Raw genomic sequence first — 25679 nt, forward strand, 5'->3', positions numbered from 1 at the left:
TAGAGAATAAAAAGGCTCTCTATGGTCAGGGCGTAAAAAAAAATCACAATTCCTGACATTTAATCCTAGTAAAAGTTCACTGTCTTAGGTCAGTTAGGATCACCACCTTATTTTAAGAATGTCAAATGTCAGAATAATTGTAGAGAGAATGATTTATTTCAGCTTTTATTTCTTTCGTCACATTCCCAGTGGGTCAGAAGTTCACATACACTCAATTAGTATTTGGTAGCATTGCCTTTAAATTGTTTAACTTGGGTCAAACATTTCGGGTAGCCTTCCACAAGCTTCCCACAATAAGTTGGGTGAATTTTGGCCCATACCTCCTGACTGAGCTGGTATAACTGAGTCAGGTTTGTAGGCCTCCTTGCTCGCACATGCTTTTTCAGTTCTGCCCACAAATGTTCTATAGGATTGAGGTCTGGGCATTGTGATGGCCACTCCAATACCTTGACTTCGTTGTCCTTAAGCCATTTTGCCACAACTTTGGAAGTATGGTGGGGGGTCATTGTCCATTTGGAAGACCCATTTGCGACCAAGCTTTAACATCCTGACTGATGTCTTGAGGTGTTGCTTCAATATTTCCACATAATTGTCCTCCCTCATGATGCCATCTATTTTGTGGAAGTGCACCAGTCCCTCCTGCAGCAAAGCACCCCAACAACATGATGCTGCCACCCCTGTGCTTCACGGTTGGGATGGTGTTCTTCGGCTTGCAAGCCTCTCCCTTTTTCCTCCAATCATAATGATGGTCATTATAGCCAACAGTTCTATTTTTGTTTCATCAGACCAGAGGACATTGCTCCAAAAAGTTAGATCTTAGTCCCTATGTGCAGTTGCAAACCGTATTCTGGCTATTTTATGGTGGTTTTGGAGCAGTGTCTTCCTCCTTGCTGAGCGGCCTTTCAGGTTATGTCAATATAGGACACGTTTTACTGCGGATATAGATACTTTTGTACCCGTTTCCTCCAGAATCTTCACAAGGTCCTTTGCTGTTGTTCTGGGATTGATTTGTACTTTTCGCACCAAAGTACATTCATCTCTAGGAGACAGAACACGTCTCCTTCCTGAGCGGTATTGTCACGTTCCTGACCTGTTTTCTCTTGTTTTGTATGTCTTTATTGGTCAGGGCGTGAGTGTTGGGTGGGTAGTCTATGTTTTGTATTTCTATGTTGGGTTTTGTGTTCGGCCTGGTATGATTCTCAATTAGAGACAGGTGTGTATCGTTTGTCTCTGATTGAGAGTCATACTAAGGCAGCCAGGGTTTCACTGGGGTTTTGTGGGTGTTTGTTCCTGTGTCAGTGTTTGGGCCACACAGGACGGTTGAAGGTTAGTCACGTTTGTTGTTTTGTAGTTTTGTAGTGTCTTGTTTGCTGTTTTCATTAAAAGTATGATTAATCACCAATCCGCATCTTGGTCCGATCCATGCTCCTCCTCGTCTGAGGAGGAGAACAACAATGACTGCCTTTACAGAAACACCCACCACAACAGGACCAAGCGGATTGGAGCCGGAGGAGAGGAACTAAAGCAATGGAGAGAAGAGGAATGGAGTTGGGAACAAATATTCAACGGAGAAGGACCCTGGGCTAAGGTTGGTGTGAATCGCCGCTCGCGGGAGGAGAAGAAGGCAGCCACAGCCCAGGAGCGGTGGATTGAGGAGGCAGCACGTATGAGAGGCTGGAAGCCCGAGAGGCTCACCCAAAAATTTCTTGGGGGGGGGCTAAAGGGGAGTGTGGCGAAGCCGGGTTGGATACCTGAGCCAACTCCCCGGGCTTGCCGTGGAGTAAGAGGGCGTCGTACTGGTCAGACACCGTGTTATGCGGTAAAGCGCACGGTGTCCCCAGTACGCGTGCTTAGCCCAGTGCGGGCTATTCCACCTTGCCGCACTGGGAGGGCTAGGTTGGGCATCGAGCCGAGTGCCATGAAGCCGGCCCAACGTATCTGGTCTCCAGTACGTCTCCTCGGGCCGGCGTACATGGCACCAGCCTTACAGGTGGTGTCCCCGGTTCGCCTGCATAGCCCAGTGCGGGCTATTCCACCTCGCCGCACTGGCAGGGCTACGGGGACCATTCAACCTGGTAAGGTTGGGGAGGCTCGGTGCTCAAGAGCACGTGTCCTCCTTCACGGTCCGGTATATCCGGCGCCACCTTCCCACCCCAGCTCAGTACCACCAGTGCCTACACCACGCACCAGGCTTCCAGTGCATCTCCAGAGCCCTGTTCCTCTTCCACGCACTCTCCCTATGGTGCGTGTCTCCAGCCCAGTGCCTCCAGTTCCGGCACCACGCACCAAGCCTCCTGTGCGTCTCCAGAGCCCTGGACGCACTGTTCCTTCTCCCCGCACTCGCCCTGAGGTGCGTGCCCTCAGCCCGGTACCTCCAGTTCCGGTACCACGCACCAGGCCTAGAGTGCGCCACGAGAGTCCAGTGTGCCCTGTTCCTGTTCCCCGCACTCGCCCTGAGGTGCGTGCCCTCAGCCCGGTACCTCCAGTTCCGGTACCACGCACCAGGCCTATAGTGCGTCTCAGCCGGCCAGAGTCTGCCGTCTGCCCAGCGGTGCCTGAACGGCCCGTCTGCCCAGCGGTGCCTGAACTGCCCGTCTGCCCAGCGGCGCCTGAACTGCCCGTCTGCCAAGCGCCATCTGAGCCATCCGTCTCCATAGCGCCATCTGAGCCATCCGTCTCCCCAGCGCCATCTGAGCCATCCGTCTGCCCAGTGCCGTCTGAGCCATCCGTCTGTCCCGAGCCATTAGAGCCGATAGTCAGTCAGGAGCCGCTAGAGCCAGTCGTCAGTCAGGATCTGCCAGGGCCGCCAACCAGACAGGATCTGCCAGAGACGCCAACCAGACAGGATCTGCCAGAGACGCCAACCAGACAGGATCTGCCAGAGACGCCAACCAGACAGGATCTGCCAGAGACGCCAACCAGACAGGATCTGCCAGAGACGCCAACCAGACAGGATCTGCCGGAGCCGTCAGACAGTCATGAGCTGCCCTACAGTCATGAGCTGCCCTACAGTCATGAGCTGCCCTACAGTCATGAGCTTGCCTACAGTCATGAGCTGCCCTACAGTCATGAGCTGCCCTACAGTCATGAGCTGCCCTACAGTCATGAGCTGCCCTACAGTCAGGAGCTGCCAGTCAGTCCGGAGCTGCTGCCCCTTATCCCGGAGCTGCTGCCCCTTATCCCGGAGCTGCTGCCCCTTATCCCGGAGCTGCTGCCCCTTATCCCGGAGCTGCTGCCCCTTATCCCGATGCTGCCCCTTTATTTAGGTGGGTTGAGTTGGAGGGTGGTCATTGGGAGGGGGATACGGAAGCGGGGAGTGACTATGGTGGGGTGGGGACCTCGTCCACCGCCAGAGCCGCCACCGTGGACAGACGCCCACCCAGACCCTCCCCTAGACTTTGTGCTGGTGCGCCCGGAGTTCGCACCTTAAGGGGGGGGTTCTGTCACGTTCCTGACCTGTTTTCTCTTGTTTTGTATGTCTTTATTGGTCAGGGCGTGAGTGTTGGGTGGGTAGTCTATGTTTTGTATTTCTATGTTGGGTTTTGTGTTCGGCCTGGTATGATTCTCAATTAGAGACAGGTGTGTATCGTTTGTCTCTGATTGAGAGTCATACTAAGGCAGCCAGGGTTTCACTGGGGTTTTGTGGGTGTTTGTTCCTGTGTCAGTGTTTGGGCCACACAGGACGGTTGAAGGTTAGTCACGTTTGTTGTTTTGTAGTTTTGTAGTGTCTTGTTTGCTGTTTTCATTAAAAGTATGATTAATCACCAATCCGCATCTTGGTCCGATCCATGCTCCTCCTCGTCTGAGGAGGAGAACAACAATGACTGCCTTTACAGGTATGGTGGCTGCGTGGTACCATGGTGTTTATACTTGCGTACTATTGTTTGTACAGATGAACGTGGTACCTTCAGGCATTTGGAAATTGCTCCCAAGGATGAACAAGACTTGTGGAGGTCTACAAAATTATTTTTTTTTTTAGGTCTTGGCTGATTTCTTTTGATTTTCCCATGATGTCAAGCAAAAAGGCACTGAGTTTGAAGGTAGGCCCTGAAATACATCCACAGGTACACCTCCAATTGACTCAAATTATGTCAATTAGCCTAACAGAAGCTTCTAAAGCCATAACATAATTTTATGGAATTTTCCAAGCTGTTTAAAGGCACAGTCAACTTAGTGTTTGTAAACTTCTGACCCACTGGAATTGTGATACAGTGAAATAATCTGTCTGTAAACAATTGTTGGAAAAATTACTTGTGTCATGCACAAAGTAGATGTCCTAACCGACTTGCCAAAACTATAGTCTGTTAACAAGAAATTTGTGGAGTGGTTGAAAAACTAGTTTTAATGACTCCAACCTTAGTGTAGGTAAACTTCTGACTTCAACTGTAAGTTTGTCAACGAACAATAAATAAAAGCAAAAACATAAATCTAAAATACGAAACAAATGAACAGTAAAGTCAATAGAATTAAAAAGTTTTCCTTTGCCAAGGCCCATATCAAACTACTGCTGGTAGCCAACTGTTAATAGCTTTATGTTGTACAAATTCAAAGTCTTTTTCTCTATTAGAATAGCCTGTTTCGTGTCCTGGGTTTCATGCTCAGTAGAGCAAGTCTTATTTCTCAGAGTGTTCTCACGTGAAACAATAACTCCATAGACATACTGTGTAACCACAGTACATTACTGATTAAGCCCGACCAGACTTGGTTAGCTGGATCTGAGGTGGAAAAGATAATATTGAGTGCATGGCTACCTGTGGAACAGTCTTTGCAAATTAGATGCAACTAACCGTATACAAGTATCAGTAAGTAGTTTGAATGATCAGACTTCAACAATGTATATGATGCTTTGGAATATGCACATAACAACACAGTCATGCTCTGGATTTTAGCGTGCTAGGGTCTTATGTAGGATCATAGTTTGAGACAGTTTTCTACAGCAGGAAAATAATCCTGCAGCAACAGTAAATGTAAATTATTATGTGGATTAAATTAATGGACATTTTTGTAGGGGTTGATAAATTTTTTGTGAGGGAAAATGAAGTCTGAAATTTCTAAGTGGAAATTACAAACTTCAGAAGCCTTTTTAAACCTCAAATACACAACAAGTTTTAAATTCCCTGAAAGTTCTCCTGCGACAGGGTGATCAAATTAAGATCCTACATATGTAGCTTGATTGATGTGTGGCAATTGTCATTCTCACGAAGTTTAGTAAAATACAACAGAATTGTTCTGTGCTACTTTTTCTAGTGGTTAGAAACATTACTGACTATGATTACCGGCCATTGTTATGCTGGTCTTTGGATGCTAATAGTGAGGTTTCCCTCTGTCTCATCCCAAATGGCTATGATTACACTGTGGTTCTAATGGCTAGAAACCACACTCTACACAGTCCAGTCAGCAGGATAGCCGTGTGTGTGTGTGCACGTGCATATGTGTGTGAGTGCATGTGTGCATGTGTGTGTGTGTGTGTGTGTGCTTGTGTGTGTGTGCTTACATGCTTGTGCATGCATGTACAGTGCCTTGGATAAGTATTCAGACCCCTTGACTTTTTCCACATTTTGTTACGTTACAGCCTTATTCTAAAAATTGATTAAATATTCAAATTTTTTCATCAATCTACACACAATAGCACATAATGACAAAGCGAAAACAGGTTTTTATACATTTTTGCAAATGTATTAAAAATAAATAACAGAAATACCTTATTTACATAAGTATTCAGACACTTTGCTATGAGACTCGAAATTGAGCTCAGGTGCATCCTGTTTCAATTGATCATCCTTGAGATGTTTCTACAACTTGATTGGAGTCCACCTGTGGTAAATTAAATTGATTTGACACGATTTGGAAAGGCACACACCTGTCTATATAAGGTCCCACAGTTGACAGTGCAGGTCAGAGCAAAAATCAATCCATGAGGTCGAAGTAATTGTCCGTAGAGCTCCGGGACAGGATTGTGTTGAGGCACAGATCTGGGGAAGGGTACCAAAACATTTCTGCAGCATTGAAGGTCCCCAAGAACACAGTGGTCATCATTCTTAAATGGAAGAAGTTTGGAACCACCAAGACTCTTCCTAGAGCTGGCCGCCTGGCCAAACTGAGCTATCGGGGGAGAAGGGCCTTGGTCAGGGAGGTGACCAAAAACCCGATGGTCACTCTGAAAGAACTCTAGAGAACCTTCCAGAAGGACAGCCATCACTGCAGCACTCCACCAATCAGGCCTTTATGGTAGAGTGGCCAGACGGAAGCCGCTCCTCAGTAAAAGGCACATGACAGCCCGCTTGGAGTGAATGCCAAGCGTCACGTCTGGAGGAAACCTGGCACCATCCCTACGGCGATGCATGGTGGGGGCAGCATCATGCTGTGGTGATGTTTTTCAGCGGCAGGGACTGAGAGACGAGTCAGGATCGAGGGAAAGATGAACAGAGCAAAGTATAGAGAGATCCTTGATGAAAACCTGCTCCAGAGCGCTCAGGACAGACTGGGGCGAAGGTTCACCTTCCTATAGGACAATGACCCTAAACACACAGCCAAGACAACGCAGGAGACAAGTCTCTGAATGTCCTTGTGTGACCCGAACTTGAACCCGATCGAACATCTCTGTAGAGACCTGAAAATAGCTGTGTATCATCACTCCTCATCCAACCTAACAGAGCTTGAGAGGATCTGCAGAGAAGAATGAGAGAAACTACCCAAATACAGGTGTGCCAAGCTTGTAGCGTCATACCCAAGAAGAATCCAAGCTGTCAACAAAATCCTGATTAAAGGGTCTGAATACTTATGGAAATTTCAAATTTCAGTTTTTTGATGTTTAATAAATTAGGGGGAAAAAAACTGTGTGCTTTGTCATTTTGGGGTATTATGTGTAGATTGATGAGGGGAAAAAACAATTTAATACATTTTAGAATAAAGCTGTAACGTAACAAAATGTGAAAAAGGTCAAGGGGTTGAATACTTTCCCAAAGGCACTGTATGTGTATGATAATTAATGTATGTATGTGTGTACTGGTTAGTATGGCTCCATGAATCAGCAAATAAATCATTATTTCAATAACCTATAGGTTGTTATTTTAACTGAGACAGCATTCATGCTGTACATGAAGCAGTTTGAGCATCTGTACTTCCCCTACACAATCAGGATCCACTTTTCCTATCTTCTGTGGGTTTAATGAAGCTTCACAGGACTGTGACAATGGGCCTAATGAGAAGGGCAGCTTCAAAGCAAGTCCCCCCTGCTCCTTTAAAAGCCTCCCAGCCTATGAAGCATGAATCATTGAGTCCAGCTTTCTCTTTCTTTCACTTTCTCTCTCCGTTACCTACTATGTTTCTCTACTTCTCTTTTTTTTTTAAGTGTCATGCCTGGCTGGACCAGGAGTAGTCCTGGTGATTTACAGGGAGGGTTTACACGCCTGTTTGAAGAGGAGGAAGAAAGATGGCCTTTAAATGGAGGGAGGGGGGACAGGACAGTATGTCTCTCCGGACAACCTGTCCGCAATTTATTATGTGGAGGTACACATACGCACACACACACACACACACAAGCTGGCCCCCCTGCATGCGTGGCAGCAGACAATCAATAACTACAACTATCGGACACTTTATGGCCATAATAAATGCTTAACGTAGCTCTCGCTTTCTGCAAATGCAGGACTTAAAAGCTCCAGGAATGGCATGACGGGGAGAGGGAAGGGGAGGGATGGAGGAATGACGGGAAGGAGGGTGCAAGGAAGTAGGCATGTCCCTGTGTGTAATTGCAGAAAAATCACATGATGCAAGGCCACATTCCACAGGGAAGCCCTGCATGGGCAACACTTCCCCAGCTAACACATAACGTTCTGAGAACCATATGTTTCTTAGAGCTTGGTGAGAGCGTGGTTGTCCTATGGTTAGTTTGCATACAACTAGGGCTGTAGCGATCACAAAATTTCGTCAACTGGTGATTGTCAAGCAAATAACTGTCAGTCTCATGGTAATTGACCCTTAATTAACATAAACACATTTAGCATCTCCTGGCTTCCACCTCAAGCCACTGATGCAGACCTTTGGAACATCTACATTTTAGAAAGTCTAATAAATCCATGTAATGTAGCCTACACATTCATAATAAATCCATTATTCATTTTAGACAGATCTAAAGAAACATGATATAAAGAAAATATAGTATATTTCAGAAGAACAGAATAAGATACTGTGAGTTGTCCTTATGTTAGGTCCTGATCTGGCTATGCCATATGGCTGTGGGCTACACTGGCTCATTTAGCAGACAAGATTTGCTTCGAATGCGTGGCATTATTTAATATTATTTTATAGTATGAGGAATACAGTTGAACATAGCTGAATAAAATAGCAAGGATGTTTTCTCCAAACGATTTGAGGGAATGCGCACGTGGCTATTCTGTGTTGAGCGGTTAAAAAATAAATAGGTATTCCAATATGCTTAATTTAGAGTTATTAATGTAACTTTAGTTGGGCTATATGTTTTGATTTTTAATACGTTGTAAGGCTGCATAATGATATTCTTATGACGATTTGATAAAAGTCGCTTGAAAGGCATGAGCTCTGCTTAGTTTTTTTGCGCAGGCTGTACACACTTCATCATTCTTTCATTCACTTATTGAGAATTTCCCGGCGACATCCCCTTTGTGTGACCGTAATGCACCCCAAAAACATCCATGCCTTTTGCAGCCCTTCTCCCTGAGGGTTGCCCCGAAGCACCTCTCACTCACATGGCTCCCCATCACGTGTACGGGTCTTTCTCACAGGCTACAAGTGAAGACAGACACATCGGGAACGCAACTGTGCGCATCCTTATCCAATTCCGAGGTGCATATTGAAGATACTGGAAGAACTGTCCACATTTACTTTTCGTCAGCCAACAAGATGAGTAGGCCTAATGAACAGCAAAAACACTAGTCTATGTCAATCTACTATCCCCCATAGTACAAAGGTTGACCTATTCTATTCTGTGGGAGAAATAAAAATTTCCAAACATAGTCTGGGACAGTTGTGGGATGCGATAGATGACAAATTAATACAACCACAAGCATCAAAAACCTTTTTCAAGCAATGAGGCTGACGCAACAGATCAGAACGTTTAGCTTAAAATGTTGATAAACTGTTAGGCTATTTATTCACATTATAAGCGCAAACACAAGCGTGAAAACACTATTATCAAAAGTGACTACAAATGTGATTATGCATGTAATGTTTTTATTATAAAGGTGCATTTTTAAGGTGAAAATGATCTTCCCCAAACTTGAAACTCACACGCTGCTTATATATGCCAGTTAGGCTCTACACCCCTTGTAAAGCGGATTAATGTGCTTAAGAAGTTATTTGGCCACTTTAGTTGTGATACAAACCTTATCAAAACATATAGGCCTATGGTCTAGGCTACATGAGTTGTGCAACTATGATTCGATAAAGTCACACAAAAAAAATTCATTATTTCTTGCCTTACGCTGGTCATCATTCACAAGCGATAGGCTAATATTGTCACCCATCACACTATTCTTGATGTAATCTTGTCTTTACATATACTAAATAATAGATTTAGAATGGACCATTATCATGCACTTGTTTAGAAACAGGGGCAGGGGAAAAAATACATGTCATCTCTGCATTTAAATAGCAAACGGAGGACACTTTTCCCATGGTTTATTTTCATGCCAGCCAGGTAGGCTATACTCCTGTTGTAAATAAAAGCAATGTGCTTAATATTAGGAAAGTTGAGAAATAAATATAGTAGGCCAGGCCTATAGAAAGCTGATGGAATCCTCCTATTTTTAATAGAGGCCATCAACTGTTTTGTTGCGCAATTGCATAACCTATAGAAATGTTGCACAACATGAGCTCATGGGCTCTCATGAAGTGTTTGATTAGATTTCCGATCATATTTGCATTGATGTCAGAGTGATTAGAGAGTGCTGAGTGCCAGGCAGTTAGCAAGTTCGGTAGGCTACTAATGACCAGCAGCAGCATCAGAGCTTGGAGAAGCCTAATTACCGTCACTAAACGGTCAAGTAGAATTTGACTGCCTTCAGGTGTAGCAGTGATACGGTCACCACAACAGCCCTACATACAACCTTCCCACAACATTCTGGGAATGGTGCAGGATAGTTGCTTGGCATTGGAACATTCTCAGTTTCTCTGTATTTCATTGCTTTAACACAACGTTTCCTAAAAGTTCTAGGAATGTTCTCCAACTGGTTTGGCATTGGGAATGTTCTCAAATAGTTCAGAGAATGTTAAGGAACAACGTTCTTCTGTGGGAATTTCAGTTCTTCAGCATAACGTTTCCTACATGTTTCCTCATGGTTCTATTTAAATTCATGTTCTGAGAAAATATACAAATGTCCATAAAAACCATAAGGAAACATTAGTAACTTTCAGAAAATGTTCGATGCATGTTATTTAAAAACATAAACATACTTTCTCCATCTTGTTAAGGGTGTTCAAGTGTGTTGGCCACACCTGATCTTAATGAGCACTTTTTTCATTTGAAATGGGTTCTGTTTGAATAGACTAAAATGAACAGCATAAAATCATGGCATGCTAGCTCCATCCTGGTGGCGCACTGGACTAATTACATGGATAGAGAACAGAAGATTATAGGTTTGAATCTCACTGATGCCATGTAAAAAATAAAAAATAAAATGTGTTTGCATGATGCCTAAGGAAATGAATTTCTATGTGTCCTATCTGTGAGTTCAAAAACGTTAACCCAGAATAAGATAGCAGTGTTTTTAAAAGTCTTATTGAAACATTCAGTTTAAGGAAGTTATTAAAAAACCTCCAAATAACCTATAATTAAGTTTTCAGAGCGTTAATAAAACCTCACCGGAAAACGTTCAAGGAACCAAAGTAAAACATTCTCAGAACCTCCTGGCAACCTAAAAATATCGTTCCCAGAAAAGGCAAAATTGTCACTTCTGTTCTCAGAACGTTTTAAAAACATTCCATTTTACCAGTCAGTAAAATAATGGCTTTGTCCCCACAACCAATGTGAAACCAAAAGAAAACGTTCCCCCAACTTCCAAGGAACCAAATGTGATAGCTGGGTAGCCACTGAGAAAGACCCTACCGGTGTTCCTGTGTAATAGTTATAGTAACAGTGAGAGAAACCACAGCACTTTGTTCTGTGTCAGTGAGAGAGGAGCTCAAGGTGGGGACTGGGGAGTGAGAGGCCTACTGGAGCAGCAGTGTCTTTGTGAATAGCTAAGCAGACCCAGTTGTGTTCGGCCCTTAGGCTGCGAGCACTCGTCAGTCAACAACTGTCTGAATCTGCTTTACACTGCCAATGGAGGGAGGCGATTCGACTCGAAGGAATGGGGAGAGAAAGAACATGTGAAAGTAAATGAAGAAGAGCAAGGGACACCAAGTGAACATTAGAAAGTGAAAACTGACTCCTCCAGATAGAGGAATGGAGAAAGGTGAAAGGATAGAGAAGGAAAGATTTCGAACATACAGTAGATGAGAGCTGAGCGGAAGAGAGGGAGAGCTCACTCAGTCTAACCTCCTCCCCCCCAAATGCACCCTGGGATTACCAGAGCTGTCAGTCTCTCCCATCCCCCACTGAGTTCCCTCCCGTTATATGAAGTGTAATCTTTTTAATCTCATTCCATTTGTCCGGCGCATATCTGATCAGACCCTTCTTTCTGTCCCTACTTCACCCTCCTGGGCCTCTAGGTGTACTCACCTACACACACACACACACACACACACACACACACACACACACACACACACAAACACACACACACACACACACACACACACAAACACACACAAAAACACACAAAAACACACAAACAAAAGCCCCCCTAAGGGCAGTCCATATATGGCCATCTTCATGGGCCCTCCAGTCTGTTATGTGGCGGTTCCAACCCCAAACTTAGTGTGTCAGTCGAGGGGATAAATGCCAGTAGCCTAGACATATAGCCAATTGAAAGGGGTAGTCCAGGACACAGAAAGTCCAGGGGAGACAGCCAGTTATGTAACTATATTACCGTATGAGCTGATATCTAGCACAGTGTGTGTGTAGGATGCACTGCTGTGTTTAATTACATTAGACTGTTATCTTACACAGGAATGCATGGGAACAGAGGAATGATGTACTGGATTTGCTGTGGTATGACAGTGTGTATGCGTGTGTGTCTGTGTGTGTGTGTATGCGGGTGGGGGTGGGTGTGTATGTGCATGCGTGCACATGTGTGTGTGTACTGTATGTATGTATTTGTGTTTGCATGCATATGTACCTGCTCTGTGCGTCTGTGTGCTGTTCTGTAGGTAAAATCCATTCCTGTACAGGTACAACACTTCCTCCAACTGAAGTAGTGTCTCATCTATCCCCCATATCAGCTCTCCTGAAACCAACACAGGAAGAAACATTCAGATACTGCAACACAGTTTAAACTCTACACCTTCAAACAAAATGTCACATAACAAGGTTAGGACTCATTGTTGTACAGATATTAAAGCATACAATTGAACCAAAAACTGGTTGAAACTAGTGTACAATAGCACAAACAAAACAGGCGCCGCTCAGTGTTTCAACATCAAGGGACATGGGGCAGTGTCTGTGTTGGCTATTCTTATAGCAGGGGTTCTCAAAGTGGGGTCTGCGGAGGTACTGCAGGGGGTACGCAACCAGATCTGAAATATACTACTAACAACAACAGATTAAACCAATTTTGGCCAAGGGATCCATGGAATAAGTTTAAAGGGTGTAATACAAGACAATACAATGTAATATTAATCTAGAATTTATGTTCTTAACCCTGGGCAACATGGGCCTGGGAAGCTCACAGGGATATTGGTGTCCACACCTATTACGCACTCAAAACTTCTTGACAAAAAAACAAAAAAAATCAGAATGGACTATAATTTAAGGTTTAAATAAAACTGCAAAGTTTTCACTCTGCCTCATGGCAAAATGTGTAGAATTGCAGGATATTAGCTTTCAAGCTGCAACAATGAAAAAATCTCTCTACCCCATGACAAAATGTGTAGATTTGCAGGAAATTTGCTTCATAACTGAAAAATTATCTCTCTGATGCCAAGAGGCGTGCCTTTTAAATGTTCCTTCCCGGGGCTCGAGACTTGGTTCATCAGGCCATGGACTGCCAAAGTCATAGTAAAGTCTTCGTAAAAATCACTTTGTGCACAAAAAAAATATCTCACTCGAGTTTTGTTCTGATTATGAGGAGATCCCTGATGAATTTGCTATCACAAAATGGGTCCCTGGCCCCAAAACGTTTGAGAACCCCTGCCTTAAAGGAAAAGCTGCTCAGAGGTCGTGAAGCTGTCTGTCTGATAGGCTGACTGGGAGAGATAGGATCACCTGACTCATCCTCCAGTTGGCGCACACATTCACAAACACACAGATGCATGCACACACACGTGCACACAGACAGAGACACACACCGCCCGCCCACGCGGCCTGCGCCTTCACGGCCTGTTGTGTCCCAGAAAAACAGATCTCAAACACCCGGCTGACATACCATTAACCTGAGGAGAAGCCAGATAGGGAGGAGGGAGGGAGGGGAGAATGGAAGAGGGAAGGGTAGAGAGAGGGGGAAGCAAAGAGAAAGGGAGAGAGAGAAAAAGAGAGGGCAGGGTGGATAGAAGGGGATCCAGCTTAAGCAGATAACGTAGAGAGCACTGAGGCAGACTAGGTATACTGGTAGCTAAAGTGGCTTAATCCCTAACCCAAACTGGAACTAGTGAGAACTAGAAAGAGAGAGAGACCAAACACCCACTAGGCACAAACTGGTTGAATCAAGGTTGTTTCCATGTCATTTCAACAACAACAAAAATTGTGATCACGTTAAATCAACGTGGAAAACTGATTGGATTTGCAAAAAGTCATCAATGTACAGGAATTTCAGGATTTGGGGTATTTTTTTCACCCCCTTCAATGACATGGTTCAAAGTTCACGTTAGTTGACAACTCAATGAAGTGTATATACAAAAAATGTAAGTTGAACTGAGGGCACTCACCTGTAGAGTTAACTATCTTGTCCAGTAGGGGTCTTAGAGTGGGCGGGGCACTGTGAGGCAGCAGGTAGGTGAAAAAGAACCTGGAAATCAAAATCAAATGCAGTTTCAAACACCACAGCCAAGATTCCTTAGACTCCAACAAATCCACCCCCACATTCTGAAATTGCATTTTTGTCCCCCACCAAGTTTTATAAATGGAATGTGATACAAACGAGGCCCGGTGTGCTTAAGGAACATGCAGAAGCCTCAGAGCGGTCGGGTAGGCTGTTTGGAGTGTTTACCTGACTAGATAATAATTTTTATTTTATGCGCCCCTGACTCTCATCATACGATGACGTAACTAATTCAGAGGAGGCTGGTGGCTGCTAAAATCGGAGGAGGCACTCATTGTCATGACTGAAATGCAATGAACCCAACCAATCCTCGGATTACTTCCCCACCAGTCTTCGCTGAACTAATTGGATGATCCTCTAAAATGGCGGGGGTCTTGATTCTTCTGTCAAATGGCCAAACGCTTGCTCCTCACCTATAGGCGTTGTAGAGATTGCGCTTCTCGTTGATGCCCAGGCAGCGGCCTCTGCTGCAGGGGAGGGTGAAGTTGCGGGCGGGAAACTCCATGACGCAGTCTGAGGTGGAGGAGGGTGAGCAAGGGGCCTCCTCGGTGCTGGCGTCGTCCAGGTCGGTGACTTTGAGCTCTCCCGCCACCAAGACAAACTGGCGTGGTCTGAAGTCCAGCAGGGTGACAGAGCCTAGAGGAGAGTGGGCCAGGTAGTGGAGAAGACGTACCAGACACAGACAGATCTACAGCAGAGAGAGGAGAGAGAGAGACAGAAGTGATAAAGAGAGGGGGGGAGAAATCAAACGTTAACACACATTTACATCACATCGTTTACAAACCTTTGAACTCATCGTTTATGCAAGCAACTGCACTTTCTTTATGTGGTAATTCTCTAAATCCCTGAGAAAATCACTGAGAGGACCCTGTGTGTGTGTGTGTGTGTGTGTGTGTGTGTGTGTGTGTGTGTGTGTGTGTGTGTGTGTGTGTGTGTGTGTGTGTGTGTGTGTGTGTGTGTGTGTGTGTGTGTGTGTGTGTGTGTGTGTGTGTGTGTGTGTGTGTGTGTGTGTGTGTGTCCCTCTCTCATTGTGTGTGTCCAGGGGGCAAGGGTAAGGTCTGAGAGTAGCAAGAGGATGTGTGAAAGGGGGACTTGAGACCTATAGAAGATATACTATAAACCGCACAGAGAGGGGGATTGAGACGGAGAGAGAGAAAAGAGGTGAAGAGGAGGAGCTGAACAGCTAATTTATTTTCAGGCGAGACAAAATCGTTTTTTAATGTACTGTGGATTATTAGTGAGTAGGAGAGGTCAGACTCAGAGCACTGAGGCGTGAAGGAAGTCTCTTTCTTACCCTAGTGAAGGAAGAGTAGTGCTGGAGGGATGCAATACTATGTCAGACTGTGCTTAAATGCTGGGTCAAATGCACAGGTCCTTCCCTGTGTACAATGATGAGGCTAAAGCTGGAATTTAATCCGACTAGTCATAGGGTTGTTGCAGTGTCTTTGCTTACAAACTTCTCATAGTTTGTAATCAGATTTTTTGGAATGATTGATTTGATTTATAGTCATAGGTTTTTTTTAGTAGCCAAAACTAATTTTGTTTGACCATGGTAAAAAGTACTACTGTGTATTGTAAATTCTACAATACGGGTTTGATTGAATTCAGCCATTAGTTCATAATATCCATACATGTAAATGAGCCTGACCTGAAGGTTGACAGACTGCTGGGTGGGAGTGGTTGGTGAGGGAAGGGGAGGGGCTAAGGGGGATATGGGTGTGTCTGTCTCACTGACAGGGGCTGCAGGCCGAGGCCATCAAAGCCTTCATCAACGCTTACAGGAAATGGCTACAGACTTAACGGTAAATGGAGCGTTTGAAATTCAGTGGGTTTACAGCGGGCCTCCCTAGAGTCTATTAATGTCTCATGCAAATTGCAAAAAAAACGTATTTTCTTTTCATTTTCCACTCCACATTTCAAGGGAAGGATCTTGGGTGAGAAGAGGGAAAGATACCTGACAATTATGTTATGGGGAAACAAAGGAGCAACCAAAAACAGCACACACTGATGCCTCCATGAACACACACATCAAGATCCATAGACAGTATGTGGTGATACTCCAGTCAAATATTATTATTATATTAAAGCTGCAGTATCTCATTTTTTGGGGCAACCTGACCAAATTTACATAGAAATGTCAGTTACAGATCTGTCATTCTCATTGAAAGCAAGTCTAAGAAGAGGTAGATCTGTTCTATATGATCTTTTCTATGCTTCCCACTGAGCCTCAGATCCAGTGAGTGAACCGCAAAGACATTAACAGAGCCATTTGGAGAAAAGCAAAAATGTTATGTGCAAATGAAAGTTATTTGAACGCTGTTGCTATCCTACTTACAAAAAGGAACAAGCACGAGGAAGGAGTCTTAAAAAGCAGGTATTTCATGGTCGCTGTTTAAAAGGGGGAATTTATTTCACTTTTACTTCAGTGGCTTAGAAACATTTCCGGCTATCATTCAAGGCCCAGGAAATCAGTGGAAAGTTACCTCGATGTATTTACCAGAAGGCTGATGTATTTGATGTGTCTAACTACACTATGGAGCTCCGAGAGGGAGACAGCTCTGACTCTGGTTAACATTTTACTGCAGTGGGCTAAATCATTGTCACAGAGTGTTTCTTGGTAGTCTTAAACAAATCTACTCTGAAACAAAAGTATACACCTCACACACATGGTTATGGGCATAAAGAGAAGACACCTGTACCATGTCAGATATGGAGTTGAAATGTATTCAATGTTTTTGTTTGCATCCCAATATTACACTTTATATACATCACAGAAAACTGAACTATAACAAAACTTTTGACATAGAAACACCGGATTTTGGGAATAAAAAATGTATTTATATGTTTATTAATTATGAAATTATGAAAAATATGAATAACATTCCACCCATGAGGCCACGAGGTCATTTGACTGCAGGAAAAGGTTCAAGTTCGCCTCTCCTCTATAAATACAGTGTTGATTAAGGGATGAAACAAATAATGCTTTATGAGGCCATAGACTAGTGTGATGACATGTAGATGGGCGTAGTGTGTAGTGTTATAAATGACAGTGATGACACATCCAAGAACGTGTTGAGCCGTGCATGTGTCAATGGTTACACTGGGAACTCTACAACTAACTCTCCCATGCCCAGTTCCCAATCCACCCCTAGCCCCTACACCCTAGTCCCTACCTCCCAGGCACTTATTCAAATCTGAAAATATTGGATAGATGTAAATGATATGGAAGCCCAAGACACTTAAGGAAGCCCAATACCTTTCAGAGGGCAAGGTGAAGCTAATAACACATTTTGTATATCTATCCATTCCTTTCAGGTCCATAAGTGCCTACAGCTATTGGTTGATTTGGAATTTAGCAAACAATCTCCACTGAACTTTCCCGCCCCGTATTCATCACTACACTTTTCCGTTGAAGGAAGTCTCTCAGTAGAAGAGCTGCCTGTCTGAGGGAATCTCCTCCGGTGTTGCATAGCTGCCTGTCTCAGGGAAGGCATAGAAGTAGAGAGCACTTGCTGGTGATTTCATGCGCTAGAGCTCTTCCATCCTCTGTGTGGCAGGCGGGTGGACACTCCCAGGCCACAGGAAGCAATAGGGAATAATTAGAGTGTGGCGCTGTGGCGATAGTGATCGGCAGACCCAGCAGACCCAGCGGCCCAGTGGCACACAGGCTCATGCTGCTAAGCTAGGGAGGCAGGAAACTGGGCAGGCTGTGGAAATACCATCTACTATACCAGTAGTGTCCCTATAAACCAAGTCAAGCCAGCCAATGCTACAGCCAATTCGCTCTGCACTCAGACAGCCTGTAATGGGTTTGAGTCACAGGAGGCTCAGTAAGGCCTTAGTATCCATTCATGCATGTGATCCACCCTCAGTCCCTCAGTAACCCCAACCAGCCTACTCTGCTGACTCAAACATTTTGCACTCTGTTCAGTGAGAGACAGAAAAGCACAAGAAGCTCACAAGAGAAGTGTTAATGTTAATGTGGCATGAGATGAAATGCTGGTAGTGCTTTAAGTGAGGGTCTGTGTTTAAGTGAAGTGTGTGTGTGTGTGTGTGTGTGCGTGTGCGTGTGCGTGCGTGCATTGTAACACTCACCCTGAAGCGTTCCTCCCAGGAGGTCTGCAGTAGTTGAATCATCTCCAGAGGACTACCGAGCTCTGTAATGGCTGTCACTGTGTCCTGGATGTCATTGCTGTCCTGGTAGCAGTAACCATACAACTGGAGGGGGACAAAGAGATACACTGGTTATTCATCTATACATACTGTACATGGTATAAATCTGAGCAGTCAAATGCAAACAATCTCTATCAGAAGATGATGTTTTTGTATGTCAATTGCATGCATTCTGATTCTGAAAAGGCAATGACACATGAGATAGCTTTGGCACTGATGAATGTTTCTTTTGGTCGATTCCAGTTGTTTACTCTACTCTGTATTACCATGGCGACAGCCTCCTAGAGAATCTGGCTGGCCCTTTGCTTGCAGAAACATTTACATAAGATCATTTGTGCCAGAAGAAGTAGTTTGAAATTAGAGGGCATGAAATTCAATCTAAAAAGCTGAGCAACCGACATCGCCGTCAACCATACCAGCAAACCAAATCAAGGGAAAACACTGACTACGCAAAACAGAGAAGGTGGCATTGCGTGTTGTTTTTTGGTTAATAAAATGCTTCACAAGTGAATGATGTGAGAATGTAGCGTGTCGGAGAGTAAAGTAAAGGGTGCATACACTTGGAGTCTGACTAATGTTTGTTAGCAGTTTTGGTGCATCTGCGAAGAGCAATGTGAAGAGGGATGCAGAGACATTTATAGCAGTGGTGTGTGATAGGAAATGTGAGGTGCCCAGTGGGTGCCAACCCTGTGGGAGGAAAGGAAGGGCCTGTGGGCAAGGCTGGCAGAGTGCCCCCTCACCCCTCTCATGGGTGCTGCACGAGAAATACATGGAGAAGACTTCACCCTTGCCTTCTTTGCACTCGCACTTGTCTTTTCCTACCAGCACTAACTTTCCTGATAATTACTTTATTAAGGAAAAATGTACACTATGACTGTGATATGTGGTTGTCTCATCCTAGCTATCTTAAAAAGATGAGTGCACTAACTGTAAGTCGCTCTGGATAAGAGCGTCTGCTAAATTACGAAAATGTAATGTAATGTAAGTGTATACTTCTAGAGCTTTATTCAGGCCTCCAGGATAAGTCCGATTCAATATTTTCCTCGTGCAATGAGAATTGCATGTTTGAATTGAGTTTAGTTTAATAGAGTTGAGTTTTCTAGTTTTGTGGTCTCTTTATTACTCTCTATAAATAGTGTTTAGTTGAGTACATGAATCCAAAGTGCATTTTTGCAGCAAAGATTTGCTATCTGAGATAGAAATGCACATGAATGACTATTATCACCCTACACCATCTCCCTCTGATTCAGAGGGGGTTGGGTTAAATGCGGAAGACACATTTCGGTTGAATGCATTCAGTTGTGCAACTCCCTTCCCAGATTGTGTGTGTGCACCACATCTGCAGCCAGTGCTGAAGTTGTTGGTATCGTGCAGCAGAGGCTTTCTTATGCGAATATGACTGCATCTGGGCAGTGTTGTTCCTCCATGGCAGACTAGACTCATCGGCAGCTCAGCATGCCCTGAGTGAGATAGCAGCTGTACGCCTGCTGGGGCAGTGTTTGTGTTTACTCTGAATGTGGTGCCATTTTGTCTGACTGGAGTTCAGAGGTCACTCACCTCGGTAGTTTCTTTCTACTGAGAAAGGCATCACTGAAATATTTTAGGGAAATGTTGTTGTTTTTTACTGTTCTGTTGTGAGTTCAGGTTTTGATATGTGTCGGTTTTTTTCTGGAAGAAGAGGTTTATCTATGTGCGTTGTTGGACGGGTGTATATGGAGCATGACAGAGCGTGGCTTACAGTGAAAAGGCTGAGAAACTGTGAGGTGAGGTAAGTATCAAAAGGCAGGTACGTTAGGAACAAAGCCTAGTACGCCAATCCCCTGGCAGTTCTCCCCCTTCCTGGCCGCAGGCAGGAGTGAGTCAGCATGGCACGGCTCAGCATGGCCTCACCAGGAACAGAGAGGGGACCAAGGGCCAGGGCCACAAACACACACCAGCCCAGGGACCAGATACACTCACACAGGCCATACCCTGGGGTTTAACCCCACTGGCCAATTGGCTGTACACACAGGAAGGAAGTTGAAGGAAGGAAGTTCTCTCTGTTCTTACTAAACAGAATGTAGGGTAGTGGGAATGAACATTTCAACTGAGACAGTCGTATAGAGATATTATCGAGAAGTGAGAGATGAAGATGGACAAAGAGAAGGAATCCATGTAGGTTCTGCTTGAGGTGGGACTGGGTAGTGGTCAAAGTGAGACGTTTCAAGCAGCCAAGAGGGGGTGCTGCTGCTGGAACAGTTGCCCCGCTCGAGAAGCAGATGAAATAGTCGAGAACATATGCTATACGAGTCATAATATGCCAACACATCAGCGCTCCACAAAAGCATTTCTGTGTGGGACATTATTAATGTGTAAATAAACGCGGGGGCCGGCAGGGCAAGCCGAGCTGGCTGTTACCCCATTCACCACACTTTCTTTAACGAGGGCCTCCTGGTCCCTGATCAAACCGGCCCCGGGGCGGACATGTTTGTCCAGAGATGAAATCCCCAGCATCTGCCAGAGCCCAGAGCACACTGCTGCTATTCTGTTGGACAGGGTCAATGCAGGACTGAGTGTCAGGCAAACAAGAGTACCTCTATCATACGAACAGGATTCTCTCTGGATCTCTGCTATGGGCTGGTGGCGACTTACTATAAGCCCAGGTCAGGTAGTAGACCCAATAAAAAAGTTGAGATTTTAATTTCACTCACAAATCATGTAATAAGGAACATACTTTTGATTATTATTCATGTGGAATTCATCAAATCCATGTGTGAAGCGTATTCATGTAGAGTATACGGGATTAACTTAGCGCTCCTGTGTGTGTGTGTGTGTGTGTGTGTGTGTGTGTGTGTGTGTGTGTGTGTGTGTGTGTGTGTGTGTGTGTGTGTGTGTGTGTGTGTGTGTGTGTGTGTGTGTGTGTGTGTGGATGTAAGCCTGTGTGTAAGCCTGTGTGTGTATTGTGTGTGTGTGTATCGCATGAAGTTAATGGTTGAATTTCTTATGCCTTGTTTTAATCAGAGACTTGGGCCAAGTGCCACTGGCAGAAAAACCTCTAATGTCATTTTCATTTTCCATGTGAATTGATCCTAGTACATTAAATGGATTTGAGACTTATAATGCATTAAATAAAGGAGGGTGAAATTGTTAAAACCATACGTTTGGGTGCATAAAGGGGTTTAAAAGTTTTGAGTTTCGATGATTAGACTCCGTTTATTACATTTTTCCCCTTATATAATTTGCATGACTTCATAGGGTTGAAAATACAGAGTTTGGGAGAAAGTGTTCCGGCAGCAAAGACGTATGACTGCTAACTTAGTTACGTTATTTATAATGAGGGATACCCGGAGAAAATCGGACCTCTGAAATGAAAATGGATGGCCCACCCTTCAGTAAAATATATTTTTATCCGACCATCCCTGAACGCTTAAAAAACTAAAAAAACATAACGTGGATAGCAGAGAACATGCCTACCATTTACCCTCACTCCTAGGACAGACCAGAGCCTTAGATATGCAGTTTTAGAAACTGTTCTTCGTTTTGTAAGCATTACATGGCAAAGTAGCCAAGAAGGTTGTGGATTCGCAGACCACCGCTGACAAGGGTAGGGGTGAAAAGATATTCATTCAAATAAAAGCACTTCTTGAATCTATCAACTTATTTGCGGTCTGAGAAAAAATGTCCTTTTATAAACGCATTTCATGCCATTTTAAGTCATTTTTACATGATTGGAGACAAGCAGAATCTTTTTTTATACCACGACAGAGCATGACAACAAATGAGTGTATGCTGCAGCAGCGGAGACGTTTTGATTTCTATACAGGCTAGTCTAAGTTTGGAACAGTGTTGAAGTCGTCTGTAAGCTGTAAAAACGTTGCGCAACAGAAGCGTTTACAACTGACGTATTTCTGATCGTCAGTGGTTGTTTACTACAGCAGCCGCATATCATCAGGTAGACCTATATGCATTTGGGAAACTATCCTTGTGTTGACTGTGATTAGGGCCTGGGAATACAAGAGCAGCTGCTACGGTAAATGAACAAACTAGGCATGCATAGCTCACTGCATGATCCTCAAACCAATGACTGGCCAAACTCTTGTTTCTAAACGCGATTTCAAAGGCACTGTAGAATGACTGTACAGCCTAATAAGGCATTTTCCGTTTCATTATTATGTCATTCGAAGTAATGATGTTTTCGATGACATTTTATGCAGCCTAAATGCGACATGTATAGATAGGCATGTTGTTGAAGTGCGGTTGTTGATGTGTTGTTGAAATGCTGAGCGCTCGTGCCAGCCGGTAGCGTGTCACAATCGATTTCACAAACGGCAGGCTATAGCCTTGAAATAATAACAATATAGTCTAAATAATACATGTTCATTCCTTCTTAGGCTACCTGGCTTGCTCCTGACTGATTTAGAGTTAGTGTGTTGTTTAATGGCCTGTTGAAATGTCGAACGTCAATTGATAGTGTCCGAATCACACATCACTTCCAAAGCGAGGTTACATTTGTGTCTCCTCGGCTATAGAAGGTTGTAGTGCAGCCTCTGAATGTCATAGAGACAAACCAAAGATATCTCAAAAGATATTCCCCAACATTTTAGAGCTTGTTTCTAGTGTAAAGCATTGCGGACAAAAGCGTTGTTTTAGATCGCTGTATATAATCAGGTCCATTAAAAGCTTAAGCTAACAAGGGGTAGGCCTATACTTTTAGCCATTTTCTTTAACAAAAGCCACAATACCCTCACATACCCCCTCAATTTAAGCCCTGGTTTTAACTTAGCAGACCAAGCTCTTCAGTGACACAGATATGTAAGGAGTGCATGGTGACTGAAGGAATTGTCTGACAACATCTATGGATAGTAGACTATAATTTCATCTGTCAAAAAAGTAGGCCCATCTCTTATTTCCTGAATAGGAAGAAATAGGCTCAAAAATAAAGCCCTCTTGTTGTTAGAAGCCTAAAGTCAAATTAAGATGAAGACTGTTTAAATGAATTAGGCCTTCTCGAATTAGCCTACTTTCAGCACCCATGCGCTGTCTATTCCCGCGGCTGCCGCTTCATAGCAATGTAAGTTGTGTAAATGACTTGAATATGGCTTGTTGTGAGTTCAACAATTCTAATAAATAGACTTCATTATGGGCTACGAAACATATTGTTTTTATTCAAATAAATTATAACAGTAACAAACTTACATCCGGTCCACCTCATCTTCCGCGCTTTCCCTCTCAAACTGAACAGGACATCAGTAGGCCTAGTCCACGCGCAGAGATATTGCAATTTGGTTAGGCAGCACAAAAGGGTTTACATCATCAAGAGCAGGGCAGGCCAGGGCTCATGATTGTGAACGCCTATCCATTTCAGTGTGTAATGCAGTGTAACCTACTTTCATATATACCATCCCAGCAGCGCCCAGCAGAGAATCAGGGATGAGGGGCATCATGGGGGGGGATCGAGATTCTACAATAAGCAAATCATTCTCAGCACCTGAGCAATACAAAAAAATACAAATCAAATTGTATATGTCACACGCGCCGCATACAACAGGAGCTACCTCTCTGTCCTAAGCTACCTCTCGGTTCGGAGCTGTCTCCTCAGTCTGATGGGGCCCTTTGTGAGGGTTCCTAGGCCAAGGTCGGCGGCGAGGGTCGCCACTCAAAGGACGCTAAGGAGGGGGACAAAGACAATGGTGGAGTGGTGTCCTCGTCCACCACCAGAGCCGCCACCGCGGACAGATGCCCACCCAGACCCTCCCCTAGAGTTTTAGGGGGTGCGTTCGGAGTCCGCACAACAGGAGGGGGGTACTGTCACGTTCTGACCATAGTTCTTGTGTGTTTTGCTTGTTTTAGTCAATCAATCAATCAATTTTATTTTATATAGCCCTTCGTACATCAGCTAATAAGTGTTGGTGTTGGTCAGGACGTGAGCTGGGTGGGCATTCTATGTTGTGTGTCTAGTTTGTCTGTTTCTATGTTTGGCCTAATATGGTTCTCAATCAGAGGCAAGTGTGTTGTGTTGTCTCTGATTGGGAATCATATATAGGTTGCTTGTTGTGTGTTGGGATTTTGTGGGTGGTTGTTTCCTGTCTCTGTGTTTTGTCTGCACCAGCTAAGACTGTATCGGTTTGCCACATTTTGTTATTTTGTAATTGTTGAGTGTTCACTGTTTATCGTCTTCATTAAATATGTTGAGCACCAACTACGCTGCGTCTTGGTCCGATCCCTGTTACACCCTCTCTTCTCGTGAAGAGAGGGAAGGCTGCCGTTACAGAGTTGCAGCAGTGTAAAAACAAAGGGAGGGGGGAAGGGGGCACTCTGTGACTTGGGTGACTGGAGTCTTTGACATTTTTTCGGCCTTCCTCTGACACCGCCTAGTATATAGGTCCTGGATGGCAGGAACCTTGGCCCCAGTGATGTACTGGGCCATACGCACTACCCTCTGTAGCGCCTTAAGGTCGCATTTCATACCAGGCGGTGATGCAACTGGGCAGGATCTTCTCGATGGTGCAGCTGTAGAACTTTTTGAGGATCTGGGGACCCGTGCCAAATCTTTTCAGTCTCCTGGGTGGGGAAAGGTGTTGTCGTGCCCTCTTCACAACTGTCTTGGTGTGTTTGGACCATGATATGTTGTTGGTGATGTGGACATCAAGGAACTTGAAACTCTTGACCTGCTCCACTACAGCCCCGTTAATGTGAATGGGAGCGTGTTCGGGCCTCCTTTTCCTGTAGTCCACGATAATCTCCTTTGTCTTGCTCACGTTGAGGGAGAGGTTGTTGTCCTGGAACCACACTGACAGGTCTCTGACCATCTCCCTATAGGCTGTCTCATCATTGTCGGTGATCAGGCCTACCACTGTTGTGTTGTCAGCAATCTTAATGATGGTCAGTGGTGGAAAAAGTACTCAATTGTCATACTTGAGTAAAAGTAAAGATACTTTAATAGAAAATGACTCAAGTAAAGGTGAAAGTCAGCCAGTAAAATACTACTTCAGTAAAAGTCTAAGAGTATTTGGTTTTAAATATAGTTAAGTATCAAAAGTAAAAGTACAAGTATAAATGATTTACAATTCCTATTATTAAGCAAACTAGACAGCACCATTTTCTTTTTTATTTACGTATAGCCAGGGGAATACTCCAACACTCAGACGTCATTTACAAACGAAGCATGTGTTTAGTGAGTCCGCCAGTAGGGATGACCAAGGACGTTCTCTTGATAAGTGTGTGAATTGGACCATTTTCCTGTCCTGCTAAGCATTCCAAATGTAACGAGTACTTTTGGGTGTCAGGGAAAATGTAGGGAGTAAAAAGTACATAATTTTCTTTAGGAATGTAGTGAAAGTAAAAGTAAAAGTAGTCAAAAATATAAATAGTAAAGTACAGATACCAGAGAAAACTACTTAAGTAGTGCTTTAA

The 25679-nt window shown here is 44.2% G+C and overlaps 1 protein-coding gene across 1 annotated transcript in view; it reads right to left on the reverse strand.

Moving 5' to 3' along the window:
* The window catches only part of pkdcca (protein kinase domain containing, cytoplasmic a), a 37311-nt gene that overhangs the window by 3846 nt on the left and 7786 nt on the right, over window positions 1-25679 (reverse strand). The window contains exons 2-5 of the mRNA XM_071380087.1: window positions 18210-18332; window positions 14528-14802; window positions 14002-14081; window positions 12258-12365 (exon numbers count right to left, since the gene is read on the reverse strand). Of these exons, the coding sequence (XP_071236188.1) occupies window positions 12258-12365; window positions 14002-14081; window positions 14528-14802; window positions 18210-18332 (586 nt within the window). The remainder of the gene's footprint in view (window positions 1-12257; window positions 12366-14001; window positions 14082-14527; window positions 14803-18209; window positions 18333-25679) is intronic.

This window comes from Salvelinus alpinus, chromosome 32 (genome assembly GCF_045679555.1).
Source record: "Salvelinus alpinus chromosome 32, SLU_Salpinus.1, whole genome shotgun sequence".
In the NCBI taxonomy this organism is placed as follows: Eukaryota; Metazoa; Chordata; class Actinopteri; order Salmoniformes; family Salmonidae; genus Salvelinus; species Salvelinus alpinus.